This window comes from Scomber scombrus, chromosome 17 (genome assembly GCF_963691925.1).
Source record: "Scomber scombrus chromosome 17, fScoSco1.1, whole genome shotgun sequence".
Classification (NCBI taxonomy): Eukaryota; Metazoa; Chordata; class Actinopteri; order Scombriformes; family Scombridae; genus Scomber; species Scomber scombrus.
In genome coordinates, this window is record NC_084986.1 from 21,260,347 (window position 1) to 21,287,944 (window position 27,598).

A 27,598-nucleotide genomic window follows, 5' to 3' on the forward strand; every position below is an offset into this window, starting at 1 on the left:
GGCCACAGAACACAGTGGATCTTGTAATTATGAGATCTTTTCTTGTAATTAAAAGATACTAAGTCTTAATTAGAGTTAGACAATTAAGTTTTCCATTGTTTCTTTTTCAAAACTCGGATCAAATTCAGGAACAAAAGAGTTCATTTGATATTTTTGTGTTTACATTTACCTCCACATTGAAAGAATGTTTAAGATTTGGCAAATAACACCAGTGACCGCTGTGTTTCAAACAGAAAATGTCTCATAATCAGTGACATTTAGTACTGCACATATTTCAAGATCATCAGATTTGACTACTTTGGGATTAAGAATGTTTTGAGGTGGCAGGAATTGTAGTTTAGGAACATAAATTGGAGCTAAATTCGTTCAGTTAAAATGCAGGTCAAGTTTCCAACTTTTTACCAAAGGTTCCCTTGTTTTCGTGTAAGTTCCTGTGGCCAAAAAGGATCATATGAGCATATATCAACACTAGAAAGTATATTTTGCTGGGTTAAAGAGCTTCCATGTACAAGGGTTAAATTGAGTTTAAACTACACCCACCTGTGATTTGTCTCCTCCCAGCACGTTGACCATGACCTCCATTACAGTCTCGTGCATGCCCAGCACTCTCATCAGGTTGGGATGCTGGTAGAAAACCTTGTTGTTCATGATGTCACTGGAAACACAAGAAAGTGATTTGTGAAGCTCACAGTACATCCCAACATCTTGAGACAATATAGTGTAATACCTATGAGGAACTAATATGCAATAAACCATAATAATTTCACCTTGCCATTTACATTGCCTTAAAAGAAAAGAGAGGTTACAGTACTTCTTGGATTATATTTTCTTACCCAAGTCCATCAATCATGAGTTTCTCCTCCTCATTGCCCATACGCACTGACAGCAGAGACCTGATCTGACCCAGAGACGCCAGCAGGTTAATAGCATCCATCGAGGATGCGGCACTGATGGTGTAGGACTTTTTCATAGCCCGAAGCAGCTCCCCTATGCCGTCGTACTGCCTCCTCAACAGGCTGAACATCACTCTGACCAGCTCTGGGTCCTGGATGTGAGACTCCTGGGCCCAGGTGGTTATAGTCTGAGAGATCAGCTCCTTCAGGTTAGCTGGAGAAGTGAAAATTCAACACCCACACAATGAATAATGGTATACAAAGGGTCATTAAGATAATGATGACCATCACTGAATAAAAAAGTGTGTTCCTTTCTGTCTTGAAATGTTTCAGTACCATTTGGATATAAAGAGCGCAGCCGCACAGGCAGCAAAAGTAGTGTTGCTGATGGATTTTATTCAACTGATGATAACACAGATGTATTTATCAGAATAGATCTGACAGAGATAGTCACTTAATCTTCAACAAACTGGAAGGAAAATCCTCTCATCTGATAATAACTTGAAGAAAAATATCCTTATCTTGGTGAAGACACAAAATAAAACATAAGATTGAAATAGAAACTGTCTCTTAAACTGCATCTGGTGCTCTGTATGGATCAAACAGGACTCCCCAATTAGATATGTTATATTCCTTTAAATGTTCTGATTCCTTTTGGTATGCTTTGATATAAAATGTAAAGCTGTGACGATTAGTTGATATATTAGTTGATTAAATTAATTGGCAACTATTTTTAAAGCAAGAAGGCTGAATATTGTCTGGCTTCAGCTGCTCAGATGAGAAGATGTGCTGCTTTTTTTGTTACATTTTAGGTATACAGTATAGGTTATAGGATAAAGGTCTTTGGACTGTTGCTTGGACAAAACAAGAAAATTGAACACCATCTTTTCAAAATAAAAAAGACAAATAAATCATATTACACCATTTCTTCATCTGTGCATTTGAAATGAAATCTTTCTGTCTTCCAGTAATGCTATTTAGAAATATTTAAATTAAAAAATCAATCATGATTAAGCAGCATCAAACAGCATCATTCGGCCATTTCTACCAAACAGGAACTCACTGAAGCTCTGTAGGGAAGAGCAGGCACCAGACTGCATTTCTAGTCGACTGTTCTTCTGCACTAAAAACCTACCTTATAATATTGTGCTGTGCAAAAATATCACAGATTTACAACAGGTGTCCAACAGTGAAACCAGCATAAATAATGCTTCTGAGGCTGCAGTCCTATTGTGTTTATTTTTACTGTAGAAAAGTCAGACCTCTGTAGCTGAGCTCTATTTTATCCTATGTATGAATCAAGGCAACACAAACACACATTAGAAGAAAGCACCATACAAGAATGTTAGAAAAGGCTCAAATCCGTGGTAACAAAATGTGAAATCTCTGTGTGAAAACAACAGAATCAACACCCGACTAGCCTGTCAAGGCTCATTAGAATGCAAAACTAAACATAATTTTCTGTGTATAAGAACAAAGTGCTGAGACTAGCTCATACAATAAGGTCTCCTCCAAGTCCAGGAATGTGCCAGTTTACATCTTCAAACAGTGTCTCACAGTCTATTAACTCTAGGCAGACTAAGCAGGGAGAAGATGTACATACACCACAGTGAAGTGATGATGCCAGCACAAGCCTTGACAATTACAGTGTCTTTTTGCCCTGCTGTATTTGCACAAGGGGAAGCCTGGTTAAGTATTCTCTCAGTATTATAGTATTATTTTACAGCCATGAGGTACAACTTCAGTATTCTTTCTGAAGCAGCTGGGTTCAAAGGATATTTCAATGGTAGTCTCTAATTTTAAAGAATCAACACAATTAGTCAATTAACTGTTAGGTCCAGAAGATGTCATCGCTATTTCTTGAAGCCCAAGATGACGTCTTCAATCACTGGTTCAAAATACAGAGATATGCGGTTCACTATCACATAGTAAACAGAAAGAAAACACCAAATGCCCATGATTAAAGAAGCTGAAACTAACAAAAGCAGTTGGTCAATACTTTCCTGTTGATAGACTAATTGATTATTCATTCCAGCTTTAAACACGAATAATTCATGGGCCACTTACAATAACAGCTGTTTACATTTCAGGACAAAGTCAAGTAATAATGCTTTAAGTACTCTGAGCCTTTACCATCTTTGGCTAACACCTCATTTTTTTAAACGTTATCAGAAGCCTTGGATCAGCTCCATGGCTGCCTGCAGATCTGTGGTCATTACATTTACAGTTATCCATTTCAGCCATTTAATCAGACCACACGGTTAGAAATAACTCATAAAATCTGAAAAAGGTAGAGACACTTACATTAATATATCACCTACGTGACAATAATCCAAGCAGGAGCTCAAGAGGTACCACAACAGTGCCAAAGCAGAAGAATAAGTTCAACTTTTTGAGCTATATCCAGGAAAATGTTGTATTATCAGCAAAGTAAATGCATAACTAAGCAAAAAGAAAAAGAGCTTGGATCAGACATAAAGCCAAGTACAGTATAAGTACACTATACTGTAAGTATCTTTATTCATGCCAGGAGAAGGGAAAGATCCTGTGAGTTATAGTTATAGTTATGCTTATTCTGCTGCTTTTGTAATTTGACTTGATGACTCAACCATAATTGTGTGCTGGTCATCATGTACACCGACGACACTGTGATTTATATGTCAGGAAATAATGCTTCAATGCAGTTGCAGATTCATTAAAAGTGTACATTGAAGTACAAATGTATCTGACAAGTTTGATACCTTGAGTCTGGAAATGTAGTTTGATCAGTCGCTATATAAAAACAAATAAACAAATTAGCATTATAATAAAAGGGGCTTTTAAACAGTATCCACTTATCAAACTGGAATTTATGTGATAATATGAGGCTGTAAAACAGTCCTGGATCACTGCTCTCCTTCCCCAATTCCATCAGGGTTAGAAGACAATGATTTATTTTTTAAGCAAAATGCAGCTACCAATACTTTAACAAAAAAGTTTCCATCCTGCAACAACTTGACTATGACTATAATTAACTTTTGTCTGTCCTTCAAAACATTAAGACTCCAGAGGGAGAACCTTGCAATTGAAAGTCTATTAAGACACAGCTATGGGGTAAGTTCCCCTGACACTTTAATGTTCATACTCTGCCTCCCTCATATATTTCATTCACATTTAAAGCAGTGAAATTGCTCAAACTCAACAAATTGACATCAGATGAGAAATAAAATGTAACCCACACTGTGTGAAGTTTGGATGAGGCTTTGTCCTGCGCCTTAAGGTTTCATCAAACTTTAATCTTGGCGATGACAAGCAACATTAACACAAGCCACAGTTGCAGATGAACTCAGTGACTTTGAGTGATAAATGCAGAGGCTTCAGCTAAATGCTGCACCACCACTTCAAAATGATAACATTGTTATTCCAAAGCTATCGCTGCACTCTGAGTGTTTAAGTCAAACAGTCCAACATCTGTAGCAAACAAAAGGTCGGATTCGAGCAGACTCCTAATGAGAGACGGAACAGATTCAAACACAGGGAGCCAGATGCCCTGAAGATGAATGTCCCGCAGCTTCACATCTGCTCTGCAACGTTTCTAACAGTAGCTCACATGGAAGTCATCACAAACACGCAACCTATTCTGTCTGCAAGCTAATGTGAAAATGACCACACACACAGGCTTGTGTTATTAATAAACACTTTTACAGTTAAAATACATTTCTTCAGCATTAGCTGTTATATTGTGTAATCATCCCTTTATAAATGATTTTTCATTGTTAGTGATGCAGTCTGCCAATCCTGTACTGGATTAAAATTGCCAGCCCACACACTAGGGATTCACAGAAAACAACGCATGCATGTAATCCAGTGTTACTGTTTTTAATTTTATATCAGCCTCGCAGGTTAACTGTGAGCTTCCAGAGTGAGCTGTCTTGTAAAGAGCTGCAGACGAAAGGCTGTACACCTACAGCTCCTCAACAAGGTAAACAAACTCCTGTTAGTAGTTTTCCTCTTACAGCAGAGCTCAGTACTCTCACTGTGTGCAGCATGAAATCAGATCATAGTTATTGACTCACTATGAAAAGAAATTGAGTTTATTTGGTGGGCTGTAAACAGACACATCAGTTGCTCCTCTGTTGTGGTTCTGACAAAGCAGCTGTTCTAAGTTTGCTGTAGTACTGAACTGTACTTGTGATTATAGTTTGTGTGCCTTTGTCTCAATTGATTTCCTATTCTGAAACAAAATCAGTAAAATCTTTATCCTTCATATAGCGAGTGAAATACGAAAAATCTGGTTTCCATTACGACAAAATGCAGCATTTGGGGCGATTTTAAATTATCTTTGTTATCAAAAGGTGAACTGGAAGAATCCATGCACCTTCATTTCAATCAATTCGAGGGACTGAAAAAAGAAAGAAATCCCATACTCCAAGTGACGTCATGGGGGAACGTAGGGCCTCTAATGCCTCTAATTGCATTTGAACTGTTTACCACCTCATGTGTCTGCAAGTTTTCTGCATAGATCACCACATCAATGTATTTGGTGGACAGTAATTACATCACTTGACTTAGTCATCCTTGTAGGTCTTTTAGCAGACAATGCATGGCTCCACGAACCAGACAGATCAACACCACGTGTGTCAACAGCTACATGTTCTGTTAATATGCAGGTTAGTTTACAGGGGTTTTATTCTTTTTCCACCTGACAGGATAATTATTGTTAGCAGACATATTTTCAACCAAATAATCAATCCATACTTCTATTACTGTAACAGTGGAAGAACGCTCTCTGATTTGAACTGAACTGTTGATGTAGTAGCTGTTGTTAATAATGCTGAAGGGTTAGTGTTAATATCAGCCTTAGTTAGGGGGAACACTTTTCAAAAAAATATTTTAAAGGTGACTGAAAAAACAGAAGCTCAAGCCTTTTTATAAATTCTATTTTGTGTCAGAAAATGCTTTGATATCCATTTCTTTCAGATTGAGTGACAAAACCATTTTTCATTTTCCAATCTTTGTTTCACAGTAGGAAATCGATCAAGACAAAGGTACACAGATTGGTAACCAGTGCAACAACAGGTGTTACCATATCAACCAGGACTGAAATGAATGATGGAGTGCTGAATCAATTTTTACTGCAGAGACAGGAACACTGAGTTGGCCATGTTGAAAATTGTAACTTTTTTTTGCTTCGTTTCCTTTTTTGTGGTATTTGTGGCACCACAGCAAAAGCTGCAAAGCTCAAAATGCAGATGGTGTATATGAAGCAGGTACTGCACGCTGGTTTATGGGTACATAAAATGAATTATAATTTACAAGCGCTACATGGTAATCACCATAAGGCAATCTACCTCCATTACACACAAAATGTTTTCAGGTGTTCTAAAACCAATTTAAATTGTTGCAACATCTGGTATAATCCACTCATAATCCACATAATCCACATGCTCCTTGAAAGAGTTTAAGACTAAGACTCAGACGCAGCTGTCACCAGCAGACAAAACATGGAGCTGCTCCACTGAAAATGAATAGTGCACTGATTCTGTTAGCTTTTCTGTGTTAGTGCTAATAGCTCTGACACTGTAAGACATTATTCTTTATAAAATCACCCTGCCACAGTGCTCCTCCACAGCCCAAAAAGCTCTATGCTGGCAGCTGTATTGGGAATGTGATCATTCTTATTCTAGTAGATTTAGATTTAAGGAACAAACCGTATTCATAAGAACCATTTTCTTTGTTATAGGAATTAGTGATAACTAGGGATGCGACAAATACTTTTTATTACTGATTCATCTGAAATTATTTTCTCCATTCATCATTTGATCTGTGTGAAAAATGACATTCCAGTAAAGCTCAAGGTGATGTCATCAAGTCATTTCTTTTATCAGCTAAAATTACAAAAATATTCAGATCACTATCACAGAAGACAAACCTAAGTGGCAAATCCTCACATTTAAAAAGCTGAAACAATTCTATATTTGGTATTTTTCTTTAAAAATCATATAACTCAATAATCATAAATCTAAATTGTGTCAGATCACTGTCCAATCAACTTATCATTGCAGCAATGTGTATATTTTTGTCACAGTGAACGATGAATTTACTGTAACTAATAAAGTGTTTAGATTGATTTAGTGTTATTCTGATTATACATTAGGTTGCATTATCTTAAATATACAGATCAGACATTCAGATAACATTCATCCATAGATGACAGTGTAATAGACTGTAAGCACAGCTTATTTCCTCCACGTCATTTATTTTGCCTGTTTCAATATGATCTTAATACGATGGAGACAATGTAACGCAGGTCTCTCAGAATCATATTGAATCACATCATCTGTCCACTTATAAAGCCTTTCAATAATGCAGGCTAGGTGTGGGAGGCTGGAGTAGGGCATTAACATTTATAGCAGAGAGTCTTGCAAAGGCTGTCCATTAGCCTTTCATTATTTGAAACAGAACGTACACCGTGCTTTCAGCCAAAAGCATTAGAAAAGAATATTAAAACCACTGACCCAAGGCTGAAGCAAAGACCATGTCAAACTAGTCCCATGGCAGTGTCTTATGCTGTGTAGTATTTATAGTGATTAAATCCATATGACAGATGTGGAACATCAAAGGTAATGTAAGATATACAGTACAGGGAGTTGAATTAAAAAGGTTTTCAGATGGCTTATGGCTTTTCCTGCAAACCTTTTGATATTAAATAGATGCTGATAAAGATGGTGTGCAACAACGCTGAAATCCTGTGTAACTGTTACACAGCACCAAGATGAAAGTTAGTCTGACTTCACTGCTACAGCAACCTGCATCACTGTATGAAATCAGGATCCTCACACGTCAGTTTAAAAGTCACAAACCTGGGTTCATTTACCCTGAAGAACATGTTACCATGTTATGTTGTTAATCGTTTCATGTGGTTTTGCAGTTTACTTATGTTATGTATGTATGTATGTATGTATGTTGTTTCTCCAGCGTTTCTCATTTCGAAATGAGATACATGTTTCATATATATTTATAGTCTCTGCACTGGTGTGAATTCCTCCGTCTCTAAGACATGATGCGTCTGAATAAGTTAAATTTAATTGAAACCCTATGCTGTGAGATCTTCAGAAACTCTGCCAACTACTTATTCCTCTTTTACTTAAAAGTGACTTACTGGGAGCAGCCTGTTCCTGCTCTGTGGGGTCCACCTCCGCCTTCTGAGGTGGGCCCTTGATCTTATACACCAAAGAAAGAAGACGGCCTTTTATTGAAGTGTCCTGCTCTTCTTCTTCCTCCTCCACTGGAATTCCTGCAAGGGGGGGAAGACATTTGTGTCAGACAATCTGAATTTCAGTCATTTTGTGTGACAAAATACTTCACCTTAACTGAAACATAAGCAGCATGTATGGACATCTGTGAGCAGTCATGAGCAATATTTACATAAGAAGAGTACATAATGTATTGAGGAAGCAGTTGGACTCTACCACAGTGCAGTCGCAATTCTTCGTGGAAGCAGACAAGTTCATCCTGGATGTCAACGGGACAGGGGCAGTCGTCCCCTACACTGAAATTCAACAGGATGTTGATCTGCAGGAAACAGACAAACAGAACAATGTAGTTAGAAGAGGAAAGGGATTACACAAAAAAAGTGTTTTAGGGAGCTGTTGAAGTAGAAGAATGGATAAATAAGCTCAAAAACACAAAGGAAAGTGAGATAATGAATAAAAGAAGAATGGCATAACAGAGAGCAGTGCAAAGACAGATGACGACACCAATTACTATTCTGAGTCACGCTCAGTAGCAGAATTACTCATGTAGAGTCCCGAAATGAGGTCTCACATGGGCTTCTCAGATCATATCAGTCTGATCAATGCAGAAAGATAGTCTAAAGCATTTTACATCAAGTCTAGAGACAAGAGAACATTAAAAACCTTTAAAGCAATTCTTCATCATGGCACACAGTGTTTAGGTTTAATGATAAGGTTTCCTAAATGGTTACAAATCTACTGTGTATGCTGTCTCTCACAAGCTAACTATAAAACAGGCTAAATATAAGTGAGATTGCTTACTCAGGCTAAGCAAATGGAGACTCCAGTTTAAGCTATTTTGAAGTCTATTTCTGGCAGGGATTTTTAATAAACTGTGGGAGGAACATACAGCGATACAGCGTACACCTGCTGCTGACCACTACTACTTATTTTTTAAGGATCACAGTGTAGCTTCAGGCTTGCGCTTATCTGCAAGGCTTAATAACTCAGTGGAAGTGCAATTAAACACTTTCAACATGAAAGCTTTCCAGTCCTTGCAGAGTTTAACGTCGGCTCGCCTTTTTTTACGATGCTGCTTTGTTGTGTGGAAGAGTGCTATACTCGGCACAAAAGCAAGTGATTTGAAAGAGAAATAAAACAGAATAGAAACGACTGGAACTTTTTAGCTACTGGGCAGGAAGAATAATGTTATACCTCTCCCTCCCTCTCCTATTTGGCTTCAGGACACACACAGAGAGAGAAATGGGTGTTAAATGAGGCCTAATCATTAGGTACAACGATCTGAGCCTCTGGCACGCCAGTGTGCTGATGCAGTTCTTACACACTGAGCTGAAAATCACTGAATGCATGTGGTGTGAGGGAGGGCATAGCTGAGACCTGGTTACCACTGCTTAACCACAGGGTCATGGCCATTGTGTTTCTAGGCCATTTAGATAATAAAATAATAAAAAACAAAATTACAAAACAAAAAAATATTTTTTTACAGGAGCACAGGTCCATTCAAACTGATTTGGCTGACCAACATCCAAACAATACTGAGTTTACTATCATAGAAGATAAAGAAAAAATATTCACATTTAAGAAGCAGAAACTAGTGAATGAATTTTGGCATTTTTGCTTCATAATTATCAAAACCAGTGTTGAATAATAATGTTTTTGTCAATCGACTAATCGAATAATCTGTTAATCCTTTCAGCCATTATACACAACACATAATGCTGCCATTTCTTTAAGCATGAGTTTAACTTAATATTAGCGCCATACGTGCTCGTCACCATCATTCAGTCCCATTTATGGACCCCGAAGGGAGAGCACCATGGATCCAAATAAACAATAAGGGTGACACAGTCCAGTCTGGCGCAACGAAACCTGAGTCTGACCTCTCTGAGTAACCGATTGCTTCAACATCTGTTGTGGAAGTGAATCAACCCTGAGAGGAATATTTTGGTCTGAAAGGTTCAGATACAGACTGCTCCGGGTTGATTTATCTTCTGGTCAAACTAGTAGTTCTGTTCATCTAACTGAGCTGACTTTGTGTTTTTGTACTTACTTGCACTTTTATGATTAGTTTTCTGTAGTAACCTGCTCTGAACCTTGCAAAGCATTAAGCAACCCTAACCCTAACCCTAACCCTTCAGATTGGTGGATTGGTGGACTAAGGTTGAGTGTCTCCAGGTCATTATAATGCAGTGTGACCTGTAAACTTACTAGAAGACTAAATACACTAAACAAGGGCTTCTCACGTCTCAATCCTGACCAAACCAAACAACGTGTCAATTATCATATAATATATGGATATGCTTCATTGCAGGTGTGTTCACATACTCACAGATCTGCTTGTGTTTGTGAGTCACATACTGTTTACTGTCACTTTCTTTGTGCACTCACTCCAGTTTAATTACATTGTTACCATGATAACCGGTTGTGACTATCAGTCGGTGCTGTGCACATGTGAATGCAATATCGTTCTCAAAAGTTTGTAAAAAGAATGAAACGTTTATTTAGAGAAAGACAAGAGAAAGTGACTGTCATTTGTTGGAAATGTGCAGTTTTAGTTGAGTTATATGACTGTTACTATTAAGTAAATAAAACGGACAGTGAGCGTTTATAATGGGTACTGCAGTCCACATTTCCAGTTTGTTTGTTTCCATGGCTGCAGCACACTGTGTTTGTGTGCCAGTGATTCATATCTGGCAAACCTTGGATGTTGTAATGGGCGTCAACCTGATCTCACAGAAATACGCAAAATGACCACAACCTGTTAACACCATATTACACGCTGGTGGCATGAAATGTATTAACATTACGGCAGGCAACACAAGCAGGTTGAATGGGCAGTTCTGACGTTCTGCATCAGAATGAACATTTTAAAAAGGAGAATACTGGCTGAAACATTAGAGTCAGAAAAACAAGTATTTCAACTTGGCTTGTTTATTAACCTCTGATGACATAAAGCAGTTTTAGTAATACAGTTAGTAGAGTAAATATATTACGTATTGGTCCTTTAAACCTACTAATAAATCAGATATATATGACACTATTACTTTCAGAAAACAACTCAAAACACATCTGTTTAGGCATGCATGTAGGTAACCTTTGGCTTCACCTTTCTTTGAATTTTAATCTTTAATTATTTTTTGTTTCTGTTTTATATATAGGAATGTGTCTGTCTATGTATATAGTATCATTGTGTGTGTCTGTTTTGTGTGGACTGCAGTAATATCTTTTTATATTCTCTCTTGTAAAGCACTTTGTGACATTCGTCTGTGAAAAGTGCTATATAAATACTTGTTATTATTATAATCATTATGATTATACTCCATAATCCATAATAATTCCGTAGAGCAAAAAACTAAATAAATAAATACAAATAACATGTCTGAGGCAGAAGATGGAAGAAAAGGTTAGGTCTGAGAAATCTTTTCCAGGCAGCTTTTGTTAACTAATAAGAATGTGGGAACATTTGAGATGTTATGGTGATATGATACGCTGGCACTGTGACAGACCTCTGGCCTTGTAAAAACCCTTAATAAAATATCACTTCATAAACCATTCAGTGAGTCTGGTCTATGCTGTAAACTTCACCTTTGGGAGTAATAATCATTTTCTAGTCTTTAATACAGGCGCATTGACTTTCATTGCATAATCAACTCGCTCTGAAGTTCAGTTTAGCCTTATGCATGGCACAATTTACCCTTTGGGAATACCAGCTGAAAATAAAGTTTAGGAATAACCAAAAACTAAAAAAAGGCACTTAAAAACTACAAACCTCTGCGCTCCAGTCTTTGCCAAGGTCATTCAAATTATTTCCACCCCAAGGCTAAAGCGATTATTCTGGTGTTTTTGTTCCACTACAATACCTCCAACAACCTTGATCATACATTACATTTCAAAAACAGGATGTAAACAATTCCTCACCCGCTGCTTGTCTCACATCGGCGGTATGTTACAGTACCTGCTCCTGCGGGGGGGAACGAAACTCTTTTGTCTTCTTGGCGGTGACGGCGGCAGACATGTTGAGCGCCTGCATGAGCTCGTTGTAGCGGAACTTCTGGTTAAACTGCAGCTTGGACACGAAGTTGTCGGAGAAGGCGGCGATGGCCTCGATGCGGTGCTTCAGCTCGCAGTCGCAGAAGTAGTGCAGCAGCTCGCACATCTGGAAAGAACAGAAGCTCAATCGTGAAACGGAATATTCAGAACAGAAGATTCAGAGTTAAAAGTTTCATTTCTCTTTCTGTGTCTGTATTGTTTGACGTGGTCTTTGAATAACTGATCATTTCTCATCATCAAATCATTAAAAGTTCTGTTAGTTGAAAGGCCACATCACAGAGATTATATGCCTCCATCTTCACAATGCATGGATTAAAAGCTGTGTTGATTAGGTTTTAATGTTTATTGCATTGGGAACTGGTTGTCAATGGAAGGAACATTAGTATTCAAACGCTGCACTTTCCTTCGGCACTCATGCGCTGACTCCTCAGTAAGAGATAAATCATAAAAGCTCTGAAACGCTGACAAATGAGGAATGACTGCACAAAACTGGATTACGGCAAATAAGATGGCTAAAATTAAAATTGTATTAAAACCTTGGGAGAGAAATTGATGGATTTGGTCTTGTGCAACTATTTTCAGTCTCACATTTAAATCGCTAAAATGTGCATGCGTGATTTTCAGGATTATTTTCATCACCTGGCGTTTGACGGACTCGGGCAATGACTTCTCCAGCAGACCTTTAACGGGTGGTTTACTTTCCTTCGTCTCCTCCTCTCCGGCCTCCACGGCCTTCTCCTCGTTCTTGCTCACCTCCTCCTTCTCCCCGGACACAGACACTTCGTCCCCCTTCGCCTCCTCCTCTTTGTTGTCACCGAACACGTTGGGGTCAATCAGGAGGAGGATCAATCTCACCTCATCGCTGGTTAAGACCCCCATGATTAACAGCGTTCCGATCAGCTTGAGAATGGGGACGAACTGGTACTCTACTTTTCCGCCAACCGGGTCTCGGATGTGGACGCCTCCGCCCTGCACGGCCTCTGTGAGCATGCTGATGGCTTTCTCTTTCAGGATGACCAATGGGATCTGGGGGCTGTGGAGATACTGCGGGCGCTTGGGGCTGATGATGCCGACGGGGGAGAAGTTGACCCGAGGTTTTAGGGAAGTGCTCAGGCCGACGCCGGGCAAAGAATGCTGCTTGGATTCATCGGAGAACAGCTTGATGGAGCATGTCTCTTCTGTCACCGGGATGATGAACTCGTTGTTCATCATTAGGCGAGCCTCCTTAGCTGTCTCCAGATGGATGCTGGAAACGAGAGTGAGAAAACGTTCGATTATTGCGTCGGCCATTATCAGGAAATATATTTTTCAAGTCAGGGGTTTAAAATTCGCCTTCCTTAAGTGGTATAAATGTGCAATTAATTAGTCAGTTCCGCAGAGGAAAATCAGCACAATATATCTATGGAAGGTGGCAGATTGTTTATCAATACTAGTGACTCAGTGATTACTTAGCTAGGTGCTGAGATGCTCTTAATAGCTTAAAGTTAGTGTCTTAAAACAAAACTTCCCAACCACAGGAATTTAAACATGATCTTGACTTTGCAATGTATATGATTTGCTTCAAGTGTGTCTGTGAGAGGTTCAAATTGAGAATGTATTGACATTATGTGGAAAAGAAGAGACATTCAACTAGTCTGAACTAGTACGGGCAATGCAAAAACATCACAGAGGCAATATTAAGATTTATATGACAAATATACTCAGTGGTTTTGTGCTCAGCTCCATCGCTTTACCAGTTAATAGTGCTAGAGTAGAAGTTTCAATAAGTTATAAATATATCATGGATCATCATTAGATTATATGATGACTAAAAACAAACATTGTACCAATTTACCAAACTGCAATAGACAAGGATGGATACAATATAACAAATACAACACTAAATGTATTAATGACAATATTGATCGGTCGAATGAAAAATGTATTATCTGATTGTTATATTTCAACCCATTATCTCACAGTGTAGCGAACTGACCTGATAAGGACATCGTAGAAGCCCTCCCTCAACATGCCAGAAAGGTACTGGTTGTCGATGGTGTAGAGCAGCTGTGATTGGTCCAAATGGCTGCAGAGGGCGTGAGCTACGCGGGTGTTTCCCAGGGCGCACAGGGCACAGTACAGCTTCAAAGTGTGGTAGTGGAACTTCCTCAGGCTTTGAAGCTCAGATAACTCCAGGATGTCCAAACACCTGGAAAAAGACAGAAAAGAGGGATGTATAATGCAGAAAGGAGGAGTTAAAGCAGGCAGAATTGTAAAGGTGACAACAGACGTTCATATCTGGTCATTTTGTCCATAAACAGCCGACTAAACAATCTTGACTCAAGAGCTATTTACCTTCCTATATTGTTATTTTTTGTTGCATGATATATTGATATCATAATATAAAATGACATGCACCATGATAAGATTATTATCCATATTTCCCGCTTCTTAAAGGAACCATCTTCATTAATATTGAAATAGAGTGCTGCACCAACTCATCAAGCTGACATAAGGTGACTTTTCTCAACATTCAGTAGCACTCCCCATTACAATAGGGGTAAAAGGGGTAAAATCATGAATAAAAAAACATCAAAATTTAAAACTTTTTTAAAATATTGCGTGCCGTTGACAGAGTTCATAGGAAATGTGGTCTTAATATTCACAACAGTTGCACAAACATCATTATTTGTGTGAGGTAAAGACCATTTATCTTCTTAACCATGCTGCAGCACAGTGTCATTAATTACCATTGTATTTAATAAATTGCTTTTTCGTGGAATAATGTGCATGAGATATCTGAACCACTTATTAATCATAATTGTAATGGCAACAAAGCAGCGCTGAGTGATTACACAGCGATGACCTGCAACAACCAAACAATATAAATAACAATTGAGGGCAGAGCTTGTCACATTATACGCATCATGTAAATCATACAACTGTGTCTTTATGTAATACTGTAAGCCCAAGTCTCTCCTTTCTCTATCCTCCTTGTTGCAGACCTGTTCTCCTCAGGTATGTGCACGGCCATTATCTGCAGCGGTTCCAGACATTGGACCACCCAGCCGTGCCTCTCGCTGACTCGAGCCGTCTCCACGTTGAGGAAGGTGTTCGGCATTCTGCTCCACAGCACGGCCATGATGGTTTGCACGTCCAGTCTCGGCGGGCACTGCGGCACCGGGTTCCTTTGCTCGCTTTTAAATATGGCAGAGGAGAGCGGCATGGCATCCTGGGAACAGAGGGGGGGAAATAATGTGATAAAGAAAGACAAACAAAAACAATTAGATTTCCTGTTTTCATATTCAGCTCACTGTGATCAATAATTTGATTGTAAAATATCCTCCAAGTGACCTAAATATGTAATACTTTCAGTAAAGTTTGAAGACCCTGAGGGATACTTGAGCAAATAGTGAAGAGTTTTTTTCCACATTAACTATTCTTACAATTAGAACCTGAACGATACTGGATTTTTGGGGCCAATGCCAACACAAATTACAATATCAATGTATATATATATATAGAAAATATTTACATAAACACAAATGTGGTTAACAAACACACACAAAGATATGTAATGGAGGCTGTGATATTTTACAGTTTAAGAATAAACTTAATTTTTATAAAATGATATCAGTGCTCTGAAACAGTAAACTTAACAGGGAATTTAACATGTAAACTTGAATTAGGAAAAATAATTAAATACACACAAAATGTGGCCTATATATCTTTAAAAAACAATATTGGCACATATCGGACGGCATCAACACTGATACTGATATATCTGTGATAGGTCAATATCAGCCAATAATATTGGTTGAACAATATAACGGTAGGGCTCTACTTACAATACGCCAGGTAGTGTGGTGTATATATAAAAATATGTATATTGGTCTTAACTTAATTCTAACTACCAATATAATACTCCATTACAGACAGAGCTTACTATTACGTTAATAATATTAAAAACCTTTGTCCAAATTGGGTTCTGCTGACAAGTGTGTAACTCTTTATAGAAGAATAATGTGAGAAGCTTTCTCCAAAGTGTTCTATATCATTGAGATAATTTATTAAATACTGTTCGTGAGGTTTTTTCTTTACAGCTCTGGCACCAGAGCTTGAGCAATTTGGCGCTCGAACATTTTGGAAAAAAATGCGAAAAGGTATAAATTTGCTCTGGTAATACCAAGATTAACTACCATGCATCATCATCATGTTCAAACATTGCTATGTATTCGATTCGGAAAGAGACAAACCTTGATCTTGACAAATTCAAACTGGAAGAGGTTTGAACTGGTGGGGCGTACAAACACAGCTGGGAACAGCTTGGTATTTGGCTCCACCTGAAAATAAACAAAGTCAAGCCATAGACATCAATCCTACCTGTTGTATGGTTATAGTAGCAATACACTGATATGCTGAAACATTACTCGGAGGAGATTAACAGTCAAATCTGTCTTAAAATCAGGTTTAAGCCTGTGATAATTGCTATTTTCTTTAATGCAGTCCTGACACTCAGCACTCAGCTCTTCTGTTTTAACACATCTCACAAAGCATTTCATCTCTACACCCGTGACTTAGCTGCTGTTTTACAATGCAGTTCAATGGTATTAGTCTGTGTATCAATGACAGGCACCAGAAGCAAAAGGTAAACACAAAAGAGAGAAAAAAAACCCCAGCAGAGCTCTAATACAAAAACAGCTTTTCATCAAGGTAAAAGCTCGTTGATTCCCTTAGAGGGCTTTCCCTTATAAAAATGCCAGTTCACGACTGAAGCGAGGAGTGAAAAAAATAAAAAAAAGGAGGAGAAAAGGGTGGGATGCTAATAAAGAGATAAAGCAGGAGAAAGATTTAGGCGATGGAAGCTTCTCCGGGCACAATTTCGATGTCTAAGTCAGGTATTCAATATGATGCATTAAACCGCTGAGACCAGTGAGGCGAGGCGAGGATTACTGAGCAGATGTCTGTCTTTGTTACGGCACTGGCATTGAAAACCGATGAGAATTCAGCTGTAATTTCCTAACTTCCATTCTGTGGGTCTAATTTACTGCAGTGCAAATTTGTTTACATTACATGAAAGGGAAGATGGATATTTTGAGTGCGTGCGGATAATACAAATATATATCTGCATCACACAATAGAAAAACTCAATGTCTAAATGTAATCCTGGAGGCAGGTGTTGCAGAGTTGTAACCCAAATATCAACTCCTTTTCTTTTTGCTGTTTGAATAACAAGGGAACAATTGAAAAGCCTTTTTTTGCATACAGTGGAGAAATATTCTATATTTATCACAAGAGAGAAGAATAATGAAATGCACCACACAATGATTGTCCTTGGCATTGTGGCTCACAGTCCTCTGCTCCTCTTTTATTTGCACTGCTCTCATTTACCTGATAACTTGTGGGCAGCTCCTTGCCGTTGGCAGTGAAGGAGACGAGGCCAGTGGCCAGGTCGATCAGACAGCCGATCTCCAGGTCAGAGTTGGAGCGGCCGGAGGAAGACGGGCCGACGGCGTCTGCTCCACACACCATGTAGCAGTTACCCCTCTGGACACTGCAGCAAGATAAAAAGCAGAAAATGAGCTTGGCTTGTTTATCAAGGGGTTGACTTGTGACTCATTCATTCTGTCACATACAGGCATACTCTCTCCTCCCTCCTTTACTCCCCTGAATAATGTAGGAGGATGAAAAGATAAGTCAACTTGTCTTCGGTTGTTTGGCTGAATAAGTAGTGTCATTTCAACAGTAACTAAGTTCTGGCACAAGCAAGCCACTGTATGTGTGATTTAGAGCAGAGGTTTTCAAAGTGGGAGGGGGGAGGGGGGTGTTACATTAGGTATTACATTAGTTTTCAAAAGGAAATCATGTAGAATAGCCTAAATATGTGTGATTTGGTTAAAGAGATAGTTCAGAAATAGGAGTTTTGGGGAATTTTACTGTTTTTCCAACTTTCCCTGAGTCAGAAACTAATAAATGCATTAGAACAGACTTTCTTTTATATATTTGGTGTAGTCTGAGGTATGTCAAACTGCAATATTAGGCTATCTTGGCTCAATTTTTGACTTTGAGGTATGCTCAAGAGACACCAGTCGATGGCGGTTTTGCCACAAAGGAAGAAAAAACTGTATGTAATTACAGTAACTTGTGAAACTGTATTTGTTTTCCACGTTTGTGCTGCAAGAATTATCATAGATATTTACATGTGAAAGACTATAGGTACATTATTTTCAGAAATATCATTGCCTTTTTTTAAAAATAGTTTCTGGGTTTGGAAAAATATGTTTCAGAATAGTATCACATTCCCATTGATAAATGTTTCAGTGCATTACATTGTCTAGTAACACCCAGCAAAAGCTACTATAATGGATTTAAACTTGGCCGTAAGCACACCAACACAGTGTGAAAAGTAATGTAAGGCAACAGAAAAGGTACCGTGAGAGAAGACAAAGCATCTAAAAGGAAATGCATTTCTGAAAACACATTCACCACAATGTCCTTAGGGGCTCGGTTCATAATAGGATTCCTTCTGTGGCCCTTCAACAATACTGTATGACCTTCCTTAAATTACAGTAAGGTAGCACGTTTTTTAAATTCCCTGGTGTACCCTGATTTCCTCAGAGAATCAAGCAAATCTGCTGACTCTTCCTGTCTGCAACACACCTCTATACATTTCATGATATCCAATAAAGTCCACATATTAATAAAACAGGTGGCTTGCCTCTCATGGACCCGGCCCCTCTCATCTCCCAGGGTGACTGTGACCGTCCGCATCTTGCCGAGTCTGAAGTTCTTGCAATGGTAATGATAGTCAGGCGTGACCCAGCCCACCCACACAGACGCAGGATCTTGTCCAGCGAATACTTTCACCGAGTGGTAGTACTGTCATGAAACCACAGAGCAGAACAGGTGACTCTTACTGAATGGAAGGAAGCTATTCGTAATAAAAATGTTCACGTGTCATGTATATGTTTGAAAATTTGGGTTGATTTACAGTTGTGATGCTTCCGTAGTCGATAGTTCCGTCTTCTCTTGGAGGATGGCTGCAGAGAGGAAATTATTTCAGTTGCCCGATAGAGAAAATAAGCACAAATGAAGACAAAATGATCACATTGGTGAATCTGACACTGCCACTACAACAGGTGTTGTTCAGGAAAACATATCCACTGTTGTTTCAATGTACTAATAATGTCTGACCTGAGTTTCAACGACTCATCTAGTAGCATGTCTGCAGAGTAGAACTCCACAGGCATGCTCAGTCTACAGTAGACCATGTCATTGTTGCTGTTCTGGGTGCCAAATGTCTTGTGGGTGACCTTGAGGCAGGGAGGATTGTCTACCGTTCCATCGATCCTTGTCACCTGAGGAGATAAGCAATCAACAGGAGGGAATCAAAGTCAGAAAGAGAATCGATACGCCACACCAATGTGTTCATCAAGACCAGCTACACTGTTTGTAATGGCTATGTTTACATGCATAGATTAGGCTGAAACCAAATTCTTGTTACAGTCTAAACGGGGGGAAATGCTTCTCTGGGTTCTATTCAGGGCAAATGTGAACAAATGTCATTCAGATTTTAAGTGTTGATTGTTTAATTTATACTTACACTTGGATTACGCCAACACTAGAGCCTGACCGATATATCAGTCAGCCGATATTATCAACCGATACTGACCTATCACAGATATATCGGCATCAGTGAATATATTATCTGATATGTGCCAATTTTTTTTTTTCAAAATTCTATATGCAGCTTTTTATGTATATTTGACTATTTTCCTTAATTAAAGTTTAATATATGCATAAGTTGTTTTTTGTTTGTTCCCTTTTTTTTCATAGCTAATTCTACTTATTAAATTCCCAGAGAAGTTTACAGTTTCAGTGCAGTGATGTCACTTTATATGATAAAGTTTATAGTTAAACTGTAAAATATCATACCTTCATTACATTTAAGGGATCATTACAAAACAATATAAAAAATATCGGTATCGGCATCGGCCCCAAAACTACCAGTATCAGTCAGGCCCTAGCCAACACCTTTCTCTGTGTATATTTTGCCATTATTGGACAGTTTACAGTGTAGATATAAGTAGGTAAATATGACATGCAGCACAGGTCCCCATCTGGAATGGAATCAGGAGTGCTGCAGTTATATGGTATGCATCTTAATGATAATGTTGACATGCAGCCTTTTCCCAGTGACTGAGACTCCCTGTTGCCGAAAAAGTAACAGAACAAAAACAACAATTACAACAAGAACAATAATGAAATAATAATTATATTCGTTACCTCAATATGCAGGTGGTTCTCGGGTATTTTAACAAAGGTGGGCAGGCGCTTGCTGAACCACATGGTGATCTCTCGGTTCATGTTCACACCGAAGGGCTCGAAGCCTTCCTGGAGACCACACATGGTGTAGTACTTAAAAGTGCTGGCGTCCTTGCCCAGGTTCATACGTCCAATCTGAGACATGCCCAGGCTACACACGGGGATGAAACCTGGAGGAGGGTAATGGAGTTTGGTGGGTTTGCCAGTAACCATGAAATGAATGAGTGTGTATATCTGTGCCAGATGCTCAAGGTTCCTCTCTTCTTTGCACATTTAATTACACGGTCACTTGGGTGTTTTCTACCACTACCAATACCAATGTAGCCTGTCTCTGCCCTCAAGTGCTACATTTATTTACTCTGGTGGCTTTACCACCCTGGCAAATTCAGCTAGGTACAAGCTGTATTGTATTATATCTGAATAAGACAATTAAATGTAATTACACTATATTTTACTAAAATATGCTTTTTTATTAGCCTTGAAAAACCCACATCACCATGCACGCAAGCACATAAAATGAAAACTGTCCTCACAGCAGAATCCACCACACATGAGCTACAGTAATCAATTTTAACCACTTAACTTAATTCCTATGTGACTTTCTCTTCTGTTTTGTCCTGAAGGATGGTTCATTTGCAGTGTAATGAGCCAGTGCCACAATGGACATTAAATTGCACCATCATTAACATTTTGTACTGTAATGCTATGTTTAGTGCTAACTGCCAGACAAACAAAGTCAAAACTCCGGAGACACTGTGGAGGGAACGCATACAGAATAAATTAAGAAAAAATGAACACCACGGAGCCCTCACCGTCCTCTGCCTCGAAGTCGGTGAAGCAAAGCTCTGAGCCCTTGTTGGTGATCAGGAGCTCTCCATTTAAAGTGAAAATCATTGATTTGTCCTCCATATCGATCATGCAACCGACCACATCGCCCGTTTTCCATGGATGTCCAAAGTAGCGGGTGCCTGCATGCATACGTCGACCCTTAACAAAAAAGACAAAGATTTATGTTATTGCAGGAAATTATATATTGTTATGCTAATATAGCTGGTATGATTGAAAATATATTATGTACAAGCTGGCAAAATATAATGGTACAAATCTCAAAAGCTCTATTAAAGAAATTGTGCATGAGCATGAAAAAACTGGTTATGGGATAATGTTGGTAACCCTTCAAAAACAACTTGTTCTTAGGCCAGTCATCTTCCCCTCTATCACTCATACAGCTGTAATTCAGCAAGGATGGGGGAAAAGAAACAAACCCAAAATGTTTTTTCTGTAATGGCTGCTGCTGAAATGGAGCAACACAATATGTCCTGACAAAGCTGGTTTACCCTGTATCCATCAAAGACGAAGGCCTGGCCGTCTGTTCCCAGTTCCACATCGGGCCTGCAGCCAGGTCTGGCCCAGCCAACCCTCATATCGCCTCCGGTCAGGGCCTCAAACTCAAAGTACCATTTTCCCGTCTTCACAGCATATGTCTGCTCCACGCGGAAGAAGCGGATGGTCTCAACGCTCTTATCATCCACCGTATGGATGGCTGGAGCCAGGGAGAGACATGAAAAAAATGATGCTTCTGCTCAACAGAAACACTAAATAACACCTGAGTGATAGCAATGGGAAATGTAGGTAATTTTAGGTAGCATTTTCAGTATCAGTATAAATACTTTTGGATGACAGTAGAATGTCATATACTGCAGAGGTTCGATTTAATCCTGCACTTTAACATTTGTACAATTCTTCACACTCCATCATTGAAATAACTGGATGTGTTTCACTGAGTTGCAACATCTACTTAGAATACAATTGAGAGTACATGCATTTTAAATTCGGCCTAGAAAACTAGAAGTTATAAAGGACTTGGAACAGCAGAATCAGTAACATGGCCTTTCTTACATTCCTGGTCTGGGGGGTCGATGTCATATCCATATCCAACCATTGTCCTGATGGCCTCTCTCAGACTGTCTCTGTTAGATTTCTTTGTGCGCTCATCCAGTAAAGCATATGGCACTAAACGAGGATTACGTCTGTTCTTCAAATCCTGAAACAAACAAAGAAATTACACCATAGGTTATCTGGCAAGTGCAATATAGACTATCTATTATTAACTATTCATTCAAACTGTAAAGGGGGACATATCATGCACATTTCCATTTATTTATACTCTGGGACTCTACTGGAATATCTTTGCATGATTAACAGTTAAGAAACATATTTATCTTATACTGGCAGTCCCTCAGTTCAGCCTCTGTTTGAAACAAGCCGTTTTAGCTCCTGTCTCTTTAAGGCCCACCTCCCGATGAGCCCACTCTGTTATGACTGGTTAGCTATAGCGGCTCTGGCAGCTACGTAAACAAACAGTAGTAGCAGGATTTTACTTCTTTTTCTTGATCTTTGCTCAGAATGGAAACTTCTCAGATATATCCCTATATGTTGGAGCGGAAATCTGATACTAAATATGCGAGGGGACAACACAAACAACCAGTGGAACAACCTTAGCAACAAAGGCAACGGATAGCTATTTGTAGCCATGCACGAATAATCTGATGTCATCATGAGGCGGAATTAGAGGCAATTTAGCAAACGAAGCGTTCAGAACAGAATGAAGCCCTGGCTCTTGATTTGCAGGGAGAATTTTACATACTTTCACCTCATGTTTTGGAACTTTGACCATGTTTAGCATCCAACACCATAACAGTATAAAAATGACACAAAAACCGCAATATGTTCCCTTTATGACCAATACACCTCTATACTTATAATGACAGAATGAATTTTACCTGTTGGATGCCATAGGTCCATCCTTGTTTAATTCTGTCTTTGGCCCACACATTGTGTGCGTTCTCGGCCAGTTTATCAACTAGAACCTCCTGACCTGCTGTCAGTTTCACATCAGAAAGGTCCAGTGGCGCAGGCTTATACCCATTAGACATCATGTAGCTGCAGACAAAACATCAGGAGATAATAGACAAAGTATTTAACGAGTATCTTGTTTCAATTTCAGTAGACAACACAAACCTCAAATAGGCTAATATTTTTAAAACATAAAATGGATCCTTTTTTTGTTTCTTGACATGCAACTAATACAAAGGAGCTGTAATAGGATAGAAAAACTGCTAACTTACTCTTTGGGAAGTTTGATTTTCTTCAGGTCGTCCTCAGCATGAACATTGAGCTGAGCAACATGGCAGCCAAGTGCCAGCAGGGTTCTGAGGATGAAAGAGAAACAGAGAGAAAGAGAAAGAGAAAGGGCATAACTGATGTCAATACTCAAGCCCCATTTCACTTTGTTAGATGAATATGTTTCTGTCTTACACCAGCAGAATCCACTGAGAAACTGCAAAAAAAATTGTAACACAGCTCATTAGACATTGATAAATCTCAGTCGATCAATGCTGTTACACTGTGAATAGTTTCCAGCTTTGGCCATGTGGATCCATGGCAGTTGGGTCCCTAGCAGCATGTAATTGATGAATTGCATAGCAGATTGTAATAGGAGGCCGGTTTATTGAGCCAAGCCAAATGTTTTTACAGTGAGAGGACTCAGCCGTTGTCTCAAATAAACTCAGGACCTGAAGATTTCTTAAAAATCAATACTGGAATTCACTCAGGAGATGCAAGCCATTACAAGCAGTGCTTTAATCTTAGCCTTAATCTGCTCTCACATGGCATTCAGCGGGGAACAGCTGCAGTTTCATGAATACGTAATTGGGTCATTTAGCAAACTGGACGGCCTTACTTAAGTGTTTCACTAGACATCTGTACGTTGTAGTTCCTTTCGGTTTCGGGCAGCTTGGTGAAATCCACGAGGCAAGGGTGCTGCCTCTTGTTGTCATCGCGAACCTGAGGAGAAAGCAGATTGGTGGTGTTATATTTCATCTCAGAGCAAGAAATCTGGATCCTATCCTCCTTTCTTTTGAATAGTAAGGCTGTCTTTCTGTAACTGCAACACCTGTAAAAAGCACAACAGCTCAAACGGAAAATATGACAGCGTGCCTCTGCATTCAGAAAATAAAAACCGGACTACATGTGAATTTATTCTCAGTGGACGTTAGCACATTAACTTTTATTTGTTTTCCTTTCTGACTAATTCATGCACTAGATGTGGATATTTGAATGATGCAAAGATAAGCCAGAATCAGTTCAGAGAAGATGAACTGATGCAACTGAGAGAATTAGACTTGCAATAAAACTCTGCCACACTATGTTGTTGACAAGGGTTAAATACAACTGAGTTGCACAGACGGTATGAGCAGTATACAGTTAGGCTAAGCACTCACACAATGATAAAGCCATATCCAACTTTATTAACATCCTGCCTGCCAAGTAGGCTATATGCCGCCTGTCCAAAGAGGCTTCAATCTTGAATTCAACACAATGTCACTTTGAGTTCAATGAGGCTTGTTAGAGCAAAATTAAATACCAAGTAGCTGTTTGAACCTAAATGTTGTCCTTAATAAACTATAAAAACTGGGTTCCCCTCTGAGTGCAGCGTTCTCCCAGTCTTAATTAATGTGCGTGTCATACTCTTGGAAGGTGAGACACTAATTAAGTTTGTTAAACAGCCGCTGTGACGACGGTCTCAGAGGGAAATGATTCTGTGATAGCCACTACAGTACAAAGGAAGAGGCACGTGTGATCGGACTTTTAACTGTCACCGCTTGTTTCGCAGCGAATAGGAAGACTGATGGATGGCAAAATGATGGGATGTTGATAGAGAGATACGGTGAAGGCGGGAAGGAACAAAGTGTCTTTAGATGTACTGGATGTTCACTACAGATTGCCACTTTACCCTTAACGACATACACCTTATCTGACATTAAAGCTTAAAAGCATTGAAGCTTCTTTGCAGTGTTGTAAGGTTAATTCCAGTAATAGGGATTCTTTATTTGTTTGGTTTTTTTCCCCCTTCTTTTCCCAGAAATACTCCTTTCATCATACTTTTTTTCTCCCTCATTCTACCTGAAGCATTTTCTTAACTGTAGTAAGAGAACTTTGTTCACTACAAACTGTGCTACATAGTGTCTTCTAACAACAACATGGCAATGCATGGATGTATGTAGGCACTTTTTCTCCTTATTTTCTTTTTTTTTTCCTGATTGAATTTTTATTAGTTTATATACATACAAGAAAACATAGGTAACAGAACAACCCAGGAACCATAAATCCCAACCCCCACCCACCCTCACCCAACAGGACTTATAAATCAATAATACACTTATACATTCTGCAGCATTAACTAAAGCTGACTGTCCAAAGTTGTAAGTAACCGTTGTTGTCTCAGTAGAGAGTGTGGGGCCTTGCCAATATTGGGCAGTCATTTTTTGTTAGCTACGGTTAGACGTCCAACCATATTCTTCTTTGTCGAGTAAATTTCATCGTTCAACAATGTTTTCTTGCTTTTCGCCTTCCTTTAAACTCTTTCCTTATTCCTTCCTTTCTCCTTTCCCTTCTTCACCTGACATGAAAGTGTAAAAACTGCCCAATCTGGAAACTTCAAGCAAAACTAAACTATACTGTACTTCTCAACAAATTTTCATATGGATACTTTAGCTTTACTGCTAATTGTTTGCTTCTATTCTTATTATTTAGAAGAGATGGCTGTAGAGCGATGTCAGGGAGTTAGGGGAGAGATAAATGAAGTGCAACAAAGCTCCCATGTCATTCCAGTATATCTGTCATCTGAAGAAAGAGCCAAACCCAAACTGCTGCCATGTAGTTCAGAAGGACACTGATATTAGAGGTAATGGGCCATTAACAAGCATTTTACTGGAGAGAGCTACAGCTGACCTCTGTCATTCACTGTTTCCCAATGTACACGGGGTGCGTTCGCATGCTCAACGTGATGATGAATAGCAGGTTTACCTTGCCGAAGGTCCAGCCCAGTTCGATCTTGTTCATCCCCCACAGTTCGTGGATGTTTTCTGCCAGCTTGTCCCGGACGTTGTCCAGGTGAGGGGGTAGAACAATCTGCAGCGAGAGTAAGGGAACAGATGGTACAGTTGGATGATAAAAAGATGCCAGTGGGCCAACAAAATTGTTCTCCTTTTTTTTTTCTCCTGACTATGCAATTGTTAGATTCCTGGGGATAGTGGCTTCGTTACACAGATGAGGCAAGTCTGCATTCATTTTGCTTTGGTGCTTCAGGGCCACTGCGGTACTGAATATTATATAACAGGTCTGTAACATTAATGGAATTTGTCTCAAAAGAGTTTCCTCAAACCTTTCCATGGCTTAAAGAAAGAAAGATTTATTTTATTTTGAAACAATTCTCAGAGGAGGAGCAGCAGACCAGCTTCTTTACGGAGACATTGAACAACTTCACTGTTTGCAGCAGTTAGTACATGTTTTTAAAGTTTAATGTCCAAAGAAAAGAAAATATTTCACACCTCGTATTGTGTCATGTTTTTTAATATCTCCAGGTTGTGAATTTTGTTTTAATTTTAATTGTCATTCAAATCTAAATTTTAGGAAGTGGGGTTTAAAATTTGAAATGCTGAAAATAATGTCCATAATCTAAATAAGCATTTGATACCAAAATAAAACACTTTTATGGAAAGACTTTACAACTTAAGTATGTTTTCATTTATTACTGTATTAACGCATTTGTGTTTCCCTTTTTTAATAAGTGTTTCACGTTATTTCCATTCATATCTCTATAATCTTGACTGTTAAATGCATTCACTTTCCTCAGCTGTATCCTGAATTCAATGTTTAACTCTCACTGACAGCTCTGCATTAAACCGACAGCAGCCTCCTCACCTGGCTGGTGTCAACAGGAGTGGGGATATAAGAGGCCTGAGAGAGGAACTGGGTGGTTCCGAGCAGGTCACGGACCCCATCGTGGTCCCTCTTGTACTCCTTTACAGGCTCCACGTGCATCTTCTCTTTAGGCAACAGCGCTTCGTAGCACGGAGAGTAACCTGCGGGCGGCAGGAACTTGAAATCTCCGTGGCGTCCGCCCAACAGGAAGCGAACCCTGAGATGAGAAGTTACATTAGATTGCGTGATGTTGCACAATAATATTATGACTCTTAATGCCACTGTGGGGATTTGAAGAGTTTCTTTTTATTTATTTTTTCAATACATTTTGAAATCTGCAAGTCAAACACA

At 39.1% G+C, this 27,598-nt stretch overlaps 1 protein-coding gene across 1 annotated transcript in view; it reads right to left on the bottom strand.

Moving 5' to 3' along the window:
- ryr3 (ryanodine receptor 3) overlaps positions 1-27,598 on the bottom strand; it is a 107,840-nt gene that overhangs the window by 43,719 nt on the left and 36,523 nt on the right. The window contains exons 22-43 of the mRNA XM_062436959.1: positions 27,248-27,464; positions 26,351-26,455; positions 24,225-24,328; positions 23,611-23,694; positions 23,266-23,425; positions 22,382-22,526; positions 21,820-22,025; positions 21,295-21,469; positions 20,444-20,652; positions 19,352-19,515; positions 19,149-19,197; positions 18,876-19,036; positions 17,549-17,711; positions 16,414-16,500; positions 15,163-15,389; positions 14,154-14,366; positions 12,818-13,424; positions 12,084-12,284; positions 8,345-8,447; positions 8,035-8,169; positions 834-1,107; positions 541-655 (exon numbers count right to left, since the gene is read on the bottom strand). Coding sequence (XP_062292943.1) covers positions 541-655; positions 834-1,107; positions 8,035-8,169; positions 8,345-8,447; positions 12,084-12,284; positions 12,818-13,424; positions 14,154-14,366; positions 15,163-15,389; positions 16,414-16,500; positions 17,549-17,711; positions 18,876-19,036; positions 19,149-19,197; positions 19,352-19,515; positions 20,444-20,652; positions 21,295-21,469; positions 21,820-22,025; positions 22,382-22,526; positions 23,266-23,425; positions 23,611-23,694; positions 24,225-24,328; positions 26,351-26,455; positions 27,248-27,464 — 3,904 coding nt within the window. The remainder of the gene's footprint in view (positions 1-540; positions 656-833; positions 1,108-8,034; positions 8,170-8,344; positions 8,448-12,083; positions 12,285-12,817; positions 13,425-14,153; positions 14,367-15,162; positions 15,390-16,413; positions 16,501-17,548; positions 17,712-18,875; positions 19,037-19,148; positions 19,198-19,351; positions 19,516-20,443; positions 20,653-21,294; positions 21,470-21,819; positions 22,026-22,381; positions 22,527-23,265; positions 23,426-23,610; positions 23,695-24,224; positions 24,329-26,350; positions 26,456-27,247; positions 27,465-27,598) is intronic.